The sequence below is a fragment of the Hippopotamus amphibius genome, chromosome 2, assembly GCF_030028045.1.
Source record: "Hippopotamus amphibius kiboko isolate mHipAmp2 chromosome 2, mHipAmp2.hap2, whole genome shotgun sequence".
Classification (NCBI taxonomy): Eukaryota; Metazoa; Chordata; class Mammalia; order Artiodactyla; family Hippopotamidae; genus Hippopotamus; species Hippopotamus amphibius.
Genome location: NC_080187.1, coordinates 118,435,355 through 118,446,249, shown reverse-complemented (window position 1 = coordinate 118,446,249; position 10,895 = coordinate 118,435,355). Strand labels below are relative to the sequence as shown.

Below are 10,895 nucleotides of genomic sequence, written 5' to 3'. Positions count from 1 at the left end.
TCTACAGTTATTTCAAAATAAAAAGAGGAATTTTAAAATATGAAAAGGTGGAAGCAAAGTCAGCGAAACAAGTATGGCGTTTGTCAGTTATAGCATAAGCCTCAAAACTCTGACATCATAATGGCCAGTGATCTTGACGACTACAGAATCCTGAGCTTTCGTGGATTTGTCCACAGTACTCTGCCAAGTGCTGTAGACATACTCTGGTTTCAGTGCCAAGAATTGGAGAAAAAACGATGTTCGCGTCAATCAGAAAGCACTTTGAGCTTTTTGGTGGTCAGTCAAGGTTTCGCCGCCTCAGGTAGTCTTTTAATATACTATTTTTGATCATCAAAACAGATGGTGGTCACAGGAAGTGTTTTGTTTTATTTCCTCAAAGACATATGAACTAATTTTTAACTTCAGCACTGGTTTCATGAAAAGCTACTGGTGTTCATAGGATTCAGTGCTGCTGAACACAAGTGAGCAGCTTTACATTCCTGGGGTGGAGTGGGGAGTAGGAGACACTTTTTTGGCTCCACGGGGGAGAACTTTCTGTAGATCTATGAACATGTCTGTTCTATTTATCAAAGAGTATTTTCTGTTCAACTTAGTTGTTTTACCTATCATGACCTGAGAGTTATGTTAGAGCGTAGTCATAGCTCAACCAAATAATAGCTAAGCACTACCATACTTAGAAACTTTTTGATGTTTCCAGCATTATTTGCTGATCTTTGAGAATTTTCCCCCAAATTTGAATACTTAGATAAGATTGGGGTCAATCTTCCAGAATCCTCAGTTATCTACATTTTTATGTTCACGTGAAACTGAATTGTAATTACGTCTTTGCAAATCTCCATATCCTTTTATTTTATCTATATGAGGCCACAAATTGTCCTATTTTGGGTGGTTGTTGTTGGTGTGTTGGTGGTGGTGGTTTTTACCTTCTTGTCCTACTCTCTACCTTTGGCCTCTTGGTTCTCCTCTTCCTAGCAGTTCCTGACCAGCTTTGCTGCTTTCTTCTTTTCCCCACCTTTAAGAGTCCACATGCCCCAGGGTTTTGTTCCTGAAACTGTTCTCTGTCCATATCAACTCCCTAGGTGACCTCATTTCTTTCAGTAACGTTCTATAACTTACTGACTCCTGAGTTTGAGCTATGAAGCCCTGTTTGGGAGATTGAGTCTAATTTTTAGAGGTGTGTCGAGCTTGACATTTAACATAAACTCCATCACACATCTGACCAGCGACTAGCTGTTCTGTGGTGTTTGTGTTTTGCAGGAGAAGCCCTTCCGTTGAGGTGGACACCCACAGCCAAAATACTACATCCTCTGAGGGAGCCAATCATACCCTGCTGATCCACAGCCCCGTAGAACTCAAAAGAGGCTGGAGGAGGCAGAAGCAGCACCTCTTCTTATACAGCGATGTGTTGCTTATATCTAATACCAAGTGCGTATACATGACATGCTCTCCCGAGGATCATAAAATTGCACATTCGCTAACCCTTATTGTAGGAAAATATGACAGCGTCTCTCTTGCCTGGGGCTTGCAGACAGATGATAAAAATAAGAGGGGGAAATTACAGATTGTGATGAGTGCTTCTGATACAAGGGAGATAGGGTACCGTGTAGAAGATGGGACCATCTTAGAGAGGGGCTGTGCAGGAGAACCTCTCAAGGCGGCAGCCTCTAAACTGGACCTGCGGGGTGAGCAGCAGCCACCATCCCCAGCCAAGGTGCATGAGTCTCCTAGGCGTCTAGGCCCAAGTGGGTGCGGCTCAGTCCCCTGGAGGGAGGAGTTCAGGGTAGGCCAGTGTGACTGGAGCCTAAAGCAGGGGGCGTGACATTAGATGTGATATGGTAGTCAGGTCACAGAGGGTCTCCACAGGCCTGGAAGGGGTTGAAATACTATGCTGAAGGGTGTTTAACTAGGATAGGAGCCATATCTAGTTTATATTTTTAGCAGAATTTTCTAACTATTGGAAGATGATGGACTTTTGGGTAAGCAAGAGTGGAAGCAGGGAGACTAGTTAGAGGAGGCAACAGTCCTGATGAACAGTAACAAAGGCTCCATCGTGGGGTTGACAGTGAAAATGAAAGATGAGGCCAGACAGATCTGGAATACATGTTGGAGACAGAACCAACTGGGTGCACTTTGCTCTCAACCCTGAATACAAATGCAACGAATACCATAGACTTGGTGGCTTAAACAACAGAAACTTATTTTCTGATAGTTCTGGAGGCTGGAGGTCCAAGATCAGGCACCAGCGTAGGGAAGTTCTAATGAGAGCTCTCTTCCTGGCTTGCAGATGGCTGTCCTCTCACTGTGTGTTCACATGGCATTTCCTCAGTGCATGGATGCGGGGAGAGTGGAAGAAAGCTCTCTCCCTCCTCTAACAAGCCCACCAACCCTACTGGATTAGAATCTTAGCCTTATGACCTCATAAGCCTTAATTACATCCTAAAAGCTCCATCTCCAAATATAGTCGTATTGGCAGTGAGGGCGTCAGGGTGTGAAGGTGTTGGCAGGGAGCGGGGGGAACACAATTCTTCCATTGCAATAACTAGCAGGACTGAGTGCCGCCAACCTTGCACAAATTTTCTCCACAATTTTTAGAAAACTACCTACAAGATCATTCCCATAATACATTTAGGTATAGTCATGATCATTATTAATATGAAAGAAAAATTGTTTTTTTTTATTCCAGAAAGAAACAACAAAAAAGAAATAGCCTTCTGTGATAACAAACGTACTTCTTCCCTGTCGTGCCTCATCTTTTTAGATGGAGGACCGTGTTATGCCCTGAATCAGTCTGTTCCAATTAATAATCTGAGTTTAGCACCCAGTTTTTCCACTTGCCGTAAGAAGGGGTGGAGGGAATGAATGAAGTTTCCTTTTACCTCAGCTCACCTTCAGACTTCAGGTGAAAACTCACTCATCTTTAGACTGATGCTACAGAAATCAACACAAATGGAATAAACAGCTGATTGCTACCTATGTAGTTGGTCAGAATAAGTAAAATTTAGCTTGTATGTAATAATAAGGGGGATTAAAATGTTTATTTCTTCACAAAGAAATTATATTTCTCCAGTTGTGTGGAATGTTAATATTCAGTGAAAATTGTTTTGAGGTTTTTGTCCTTTCTTTTTCATACTACATACACTAGAAAATTCTGTTCTCAAGAATTAAACTCAGATGAAACCTTCAATATCACTTTTGATATTCATTAGAATGCTTAATAAGTTATTTTTCAAATAAAATTATTACCTCTGTTGTTTAGAACAGGATCTGCTTTGTAAATACTAAGATATTAATACTAGTAGAGGTCCATGAAGAATTTACAAATGGGAAGGGACTGTACGTAGCTCACACCGTCTTTAGACATCACTATCCTCATGTTTAGTTATTGAAGAATACAGAAACAATGAAAAATGAATTTTATTTAGGTCAAAAGATGACGATTACTATTAATTTACCAGTGAAATGACAGATACTTACAGAATACACCACAATCCCTTCTCCTAAGCATCTAAGGGGACACCCCTGTGTAAAGAGAAATCTCCCTAGACTCCTATAAATTCCACAAACCATTGGGGCTTACTCCCTGGTATAAAGGTTGAGGTAAAGGAAAGGAGAGGGGTATCCATAGTAAGGGACACACGATAGAAATGAAAACTGCAGCCCTCCTCTCCCTTCTTCTCGAGTTAGTTTACATTAGCTTTGTTCTTTCTGACTTCTACTGAGAAAATCTCACTGAGTTGTGACTGAGTGTGAAGAAACACAATGAGACCCTAGGAGAATCACTGTAGTATAAAGCTTTGTTGTGATACAGTTTAAACATTTCCAAGCTAGCATCTAGCTCTGTTGGTATAATATCATGAGATATATCATCTCACTCCACAAATAAAAGAACAATCCCATCAAAAGGCCTGGTGGCTCTGTGGGAAGAGGTGGGGCTGAGGACAGGCAAGAGGAGGAGGCTTCTTCAGGGACCTACAGGTCAACACCCATGGAGGCCAAGTGGTTACGAGCACAGGCTCATGAGTCAGGTTGTCTGAGTTCAAACCCTGTTTCTGTTGCTTTTGGCAATTCACTTAACCTCTCTGTGAGTTTCCTCCTCTGTAAAATGGGGCTAAAAAAGAGTGCCTGGTGTGGTTGTTTGACAATTAAAGGAAATAGTGTTTATAAAATATTTACAACAGTGCTTGGCATATGGTAAGTGCTAAGTGTTATAGGAGAGTGGAAACCATGCTCTGGACTTTTGGATAACTCCTAGGTTTGGTTTCAAGGGAGTGGATAATTTTGGCACTTCATTTCACTAAGAAGAGAATTACTGAAATGACTTTTGCAAGGTCAGTGTATTGGGAAGTTTCTGCACAGTACTTTGGGTGTCAATACACATGGATATCTACATCAGAAAAAAAAAATCTATAAAATCCAGCAGATATGTGTCTATCTTCCCCATTGGCCATATATTTTTAGCTTCATAATGTCTTTAGAATTACTATGTAGAAAAAGAATTTTATCTGATAATTGTGTTTCATAGAAATCTTAAAATACACAGACATAGGGTAAAACTGTTGAAATTAAGTGTAGAAAAAAGCCACCTTGAATTATAAGGTATGTTTCCATATATATATATATATATATTCATAGTGCCCACTGAATCTAGATTATCCTTCAAGTGGGCTTCCTGCAAAATTATTTTCATTTCATAAATCCCACTGAAGAGTTGTAGCTTTAACTGTTCCATGAATCAGTAGAGTCACAGGGATTTCTGCACATGCGGTGTCTTTGATCTCATTCTACCTTTAGTGTTTCTACATGTGGTTCTGGCTAGTGGGGAGTTCCAGAGCAGTGTGCCCAAGTCCCCTAGGCATCTTTCATAGGACTTGTAAAGATCTAAATCCTAGGCCCACCTAAGTGTTAAATTTGTGAATTAACCAAAAGATATGGTAGTTTCCATATCAGAAGTCAAAAGAGAATCAGCAGAAACTGTCAGAAAGCAGTTTCACTGGTGACAATCACCTTCTGACTCCCCAGAGATAAATGGGAAGTATGTCTATCACTTACACATGAGACACCCTAGCCACTGGTCTGAGATTGACTGACTGATTTTTCAGTTGGGGTTCAGCCTGTATGCTAACAGTTTTTCAGTTTTAGCTATAATCAAAGAGAAAATTGTATGAACAAAATCTTAAGAAAGGAAACTTAAAATAACCTATACTAAAAAATCTTTTTAAAAATTAAGGTTGAAAATGTATTTTAAATCTCTCTAATCCCAGCTTTTATTTTGCCTGTCTCTGCTAGGAAAAAGACTGTATAATTATTTTTACAAACCATGTACCATGTATCTTTGTTCAGCCCCTCAATACTTTTTGAAGTAGGCAAGACGTGAATGTATAATTAATTATAATTACGAAAATACATATATAATATATAGTGTCATAAATAACAAATATAAGAATGAGTTAATGGTTCTCTAAAAAAAGCTCTAAAATATAAACGATGGTCCATACTCAACACTCAACATTCAGAAAATGCCTATTTCCTGCCATCGAGGAAGTGTTTTCAGGGCCTTCCTGGACCAGCCTCAGCTCAGCACACACTTTGAAAAGGTCTATCAAACTACTCGCTATGCTGTGCACACAGAGTAACAGAGATGAAGGAGACATGCTTTGCCCTGGAGCAGTGAGAACTAGCATCCTTAGCATGAACACAGCTTCTCCCATTACATTTAAGAAACAGACTAACAGAAGTGTTGTTTGGTTCTTTCCAGGTATAAAAAGAACTTTAAGGTAAAAAATGAAATACCACTGAGCACCATGTGGACTGCCAACTGTACATACAAAATTGGTGAAGCCAACATTGGTGCCAGGAAGTCCTTTGTCCTAGGCTGGCCCACGGTGAACTTTGTGGCCACCTTCAGGTAAGACCTACAGCTTGGTCCTGTATTTGTAAGGGTTAAAAAAGGAAAACACTTAAATCTGATCGTATATCACGCCAGTGACTCACCTTTTGACAGCCCATGACACCTGTATGCCTTGTACTTTCCCCAAAAACGGTTTTTATGTGCAAATACGTGCATATTGATCATAAATAGTGGGAACTACTGGAATAACTTCCTTTGGTTTTGACCAGCGGTTTTTCAATGGGCCATGTGAGCTTGGGAAGTTGCATCTTCATGTGTTCATGGTGTTCGTGTATCTGGAAGGAGGAGCATGAGAGCAAGACCCTAGGAACCCGCTCCAACTTCCTGCCCCCTAATCTCAAGGGAGTATCTGTGTCTTTAAATCACTAGAATATCTTTCTTGAGCAAGTACAATTACATTTGAAAAACTGACTTTATATTCCCAAATTAATTCCCTTAAAAACAGGATTTAATTAGACACATAACATTCATCATTTCATCAAATACTAGGTCGCCTAAATTGCTGTGTACAGGTTATCTTATTTGGTGTCTGCAGAGGGGTGACAGTCTAAAACAAAGGTATGATTTCATGGAGTACAGGTCAGTTTTCCAAGACGCATCCTTAGGCTGGAGTGAGGATGGGGAATGTGGACATCCTAGGTCGACATTGCTGGGTTCCCAGGGGTCACGCAACACTTATGCCTGCCCTTCGGGAACAACCACACCTCAAGTCTCATTCTTATGCACACTGAGTGCTCATCACAGGCACTCAACACTCCTCTTTCTTGTCCCCCCCGCCCCACTCCACCAAAATCTCTGGCACCATCACAAAGACAGGACAATGAAAATGTTGCCAAGTTGTTAATTTATACTCTATTCTAGAATGCAGCTGTTGACTTCAGGAACGTTTTCAAAGCTTTTTGGGAAGAAACATGATTTGTGTCATTTTCTACATGTCTACTTTCCATGACTTACTTCTCGAAAGATTATCAGCTCCTATGGCTTAACATCTTTTCCATGTTGCAAGTGAAAGGAAGCAGTTTCAACTGGGAATATTCAAAGATTATGATAAGGGAGGGTCCAAGATTCTTGTTTTCTAGTGAGGGGGGAATGCGAAAGGCAGGTTCACACGTGTCATACTGGCTAAAAATCTGTGTAAGAACATATACGGCATGTATGACAATGCCTGGCACCTAGCGCTTTTGCCATTGGCTGTTTTGCTCTCCCGCAGACTGCCATGAGTAATTAGAAGCTGTGTCATGTACATATGTCGGTTGCGGAGATAAGTGGGCATTTCCACTTCCTGATTAAAACACGTCCTGAAATGGTGATGGAGGGGGCAGGAGCAGCGTTGCGGACAGGAAAATAAAATGTGGCAGCCCCTGGAGAACATATATATTCTGGGTATATACCCAAAGGAAATGAAAACACACATCCACACAAAAATTTATACACACATGCTCACAGAAGCATTATCCACAATAGCCAAATAAACAAGCCTAAGTGTTCATCAGCTGATGAATGTATAAACAAAATGTGGTACAGGGCCTGAGGGTGGGGGGATGGGGAGTGACTGCTTAATGGACACTGGGTTTGCTTTTGGGTGACGAAAATGCTCCAGAACCAGATAGTGGTGAGGGTTGCACAATACTGTTAATGTACTGAAGGTCACTCATGGTCAATTTTATGTTATGTGAAATTTACTACATTAAATAAAAGCTAGTAAGTGATAAGTCCACACATGAATGAGACTTAAAACATTTTCAGCTTTGGATAGTAAATGCTGCACAAACTTTAGCAGACAAACTACTACTCTTTAATAACTTAGCAGTAGGTAGACTGATCTCGATCAGAGGATCACAGTACTGAAAAACGTGTTTTCTAGAAACTAATTTAATGTATTACAATCTGCTATACGCTATACACATAAAGGAATAAAATACTGTAGGGTTTTTTCCCTAAAAAGATACTCTTGTTTCTGGGACAAGACAGTTCCATCCAAATGCCAGTTCCTAAGTATGATGTAATCTGAATAATAATGTTCTTTATACCTGAATCGCACTTCCAGCTGCAAGAACACTCTGAGGTATAATTAACCCTTCTTCAGTTCTGAAAACTGAAGCTCAGAGTGGTTAAGCGACTTGCCCGTGATGACACAGCTTGCATCACACAGCTGCAATCAAGTGTTTAGATTCCAAACCAATTTCTCTTAAGATCTACTTGCGATCGCTGTAATACTGCTTGAAAAAGAGCAGAGTCCATCCATCAAAAGCCCAGTTATGAGGAAGGTACAACTTACACATGCATACACATCGGTTAACAACTGGCTGCTGATATTTTTATCTGGAATGGCACTTGATATGTTAGTACAAGTCTTAATATGTTAGTGTAAGTATTTCATGTAATTTTTTCTCCCATTTTTTAATATTACAGTTCTTCCAAACTAAAGGAAAAATGGCACTCTTTCCTTCAAAGGTATTTTGTATACGTATCTTAAATCTTTAATCCATGATAGAAGAATACAAATCTCTTCAAGGCAGTGCCCCCAAACTTTTCTCCCTCTCTTTGGTAGGAATTGTTAGACTACCCTCTTGTGTAGATTTATCATGGCTCCTACTGCAAATACTGTTCTCTCATTTACATGTATGTTCTGCTTATTTTTGAGGAAGTTCTGATTATCACTCTCATCTTTCCCTTTTCTCCATCCTGATGGCCGGAGCTACCATTATTCTCAAAACATATATTAAATTTCCATAAGTGCAGGTTACTGACTGTACTGAATGATTCTCAAAGCAACTGCTACTTCCTACCCTTGAACCCAGGAAGGCACTGGGCCTGCCAATCTAGGCAGGAAAGCTTTGAGGACTGGATCTGCTGCCCACATCTCACATGAGAAAGGAGACCTGTTATTTTCTGGGTCATATCTTATTTTCCTGAAACATTTTTGCATATTTTCTTCCAACCCCTAATTTGATTTTGTTGAGTCTATCTATATGCTTTGAGAATAAAAAAGACTTTAAAATATTAGCAACACAGATTGATTTGAAAATAAGCTAATAGCTAATTCGTCTACTCTGTTTTGGGTTATTACTGAATTTTATTAGGTACATCAAGTTAGCCAAAGAGAAGGACCAGCCAAAAAGCATTCCCCTCAAAATCTTCACTGAGGACATCAAGAACTGTGCCTGTGTAAGTGTTTTTAAGATCAAACATGAAATTCCAAGTTCTTGGCTTAGCAAAATGAAACTGATAGAGATATACAGGAGAGAGAAAGAGAGAGAGAGAGAGATGGGATGGGTGGGAGGGAGGGAGAATGAAAGAGAGTGGAAAGAGAGAGGGAGTATTTAGAAAGTACTATGTGGGAACATGTATTTTCCTATAAAAATGTGTGTCTACACACACACACACACACACACACACACACACACACACAAGGGTGAGTCAGAAATGATCTGCACTCTGGCTGTAGAATTTAACTTTCAGAAAAGACAAATACATCATTTTTCGATGTAATCTCCTCGCTTTTCAACACACTTTGTCCATCTGTCAACAAGCTTTCGTATTCCCTCATTAAAAATGTTCAAATGCACTGCTGTCTTCACTTCTTCATCAGAAGTGAATCTGGCTCCTTCTTGATGGCTAACACTTGTGTGACCTTCCTTGAACTCCTCTATCCATTCATACACACTTCGTCACAACAAAACACTTTCTCCATACTGCGCACAAAGTCTTCGATAAATATCGGCACTGGGTACACCCTCAGACCACAAAAAACAAATCACTGCACGCTGCTCTTCTTTTGTGCAGATCACAAGTGGGGCATCCATTTTTGCTTGCACTGCAGTTACAAATGAACTGATGTAACACGTTCACACCTCCACACCAGTGACTGGGGAGACAGTAGCCTTGAACAGAAAGCGCTGATAAGACAGTACAGCCAACAGAAGTTTTAATATAACCGGAGTGTGGATAATTTTTGACTCTCCCTCATAAAAAGTGAATCCTAGGCAATATGAAGCAAGAGGAATCCACGATAGCTACACTGTTTAAGCATGGAAAGAATACTGACCGTTAAGTGTCCATAATATTTCTCTGGATTCTTCTAATAACGACTTTAGTGGTTCACTGTAATAAAGTAATTTTCATAAGCAGGTATTTCCTATTGAAATTAAACATTTTTTCTTCTAATTGTTGCTACTTACATACATTGTGGTTTGGATTGTTTCCACAGTTTTTTTTTTTCCTGTGATGTTTTTATTTGGAATAATTGCAAACTTACAGAAAAGCTACAAAAATAAAAATAGTGCAAAGAATACTCCACATACCCTTGACCTAGATTCATCTATTTATGAACACTTTGTTCCATTTGCTTTATCATTTCTCCCTCCCTCTCTCTCTCTTTCTCTCTGTAGGTGTATGTGTCTAACTATTTTTGAGGGTCATACATACACCATGGCCCTTTATGCTTAAATACTGAGGTATCTCCTAAGAATGAGGATCTTCTCTCATATAACCACCACACAGTTATGACCTTTACTAAATTTAACATTGATGTAATACTTTAATCAACCATTCATGTTCCCATTTTGTCAGCTGACCTCAGTGCTGTCCCCTTTCCAGTACAGGATCAAGGGGATGGTGTTGCTTTTAGTCATGTCAAATGCAGAAGTCTTCTGAAAGGTCTTTCATTCTGAAGAATGTCAGGATCAAATTGAGCTGAAAGGGATGACACTCTGAAATTACCAGCATATTTCTACCTGATTTTGTTTCCGCTGTTGGAGAAAAAAAAGAGTCACAACATTAGCCCCAGTTATCTGTATATAATTTAATTTCTGAACGTGTACTGTAGTAGCCAAAACATTTACAGTGACAAGATATTCTGGGTATTTTTTATGACATTCTGTTCTGCTCTAGTTTACAGTAGCTCTAGATCACACAAAATAGTATTTGCAGACAGAAGAAGAGGTAGTTTAAGACAGTTATTTCCTGGCCAACAGCAAAAGCCATG

General features: G+C 39.7%; 1 protein-coding gene across 1 annotated transcript in view; it reads left to right on the top strand.

The window, feature by feature from the left end:
- The first annotated feature begins 236 nt into the window (after positions 1-236).
- LOC130844463 (rho GTPase-activating protein 20-like) overlaps positions 237-10,895 on the top strand; it is a 28,218-nt gene continuing 17,559 nt past the window's right edge. Inside the window, exons 1-5 of the mRNA XM_057720701.1 lie at positions 237-301; positions 1,258-1,425; positions 5,756-5,905; positions 8,321-8,362; positions 8,992-9,076. Of these exons, the coding sequence (XP_057576684.1) occupies positions 237-301; positions 1,258-1,425; positions 5,756-5,905; positions 8,321-8,362; positions 8,992-9,076 (510 nt within the window). The remainder of the gene's footprint in view (positions 302-1,257; positions 1,426-5,755; positions 5,906-8,320; positions 8,363-8,991; positions 9,077-10,895) is intronic.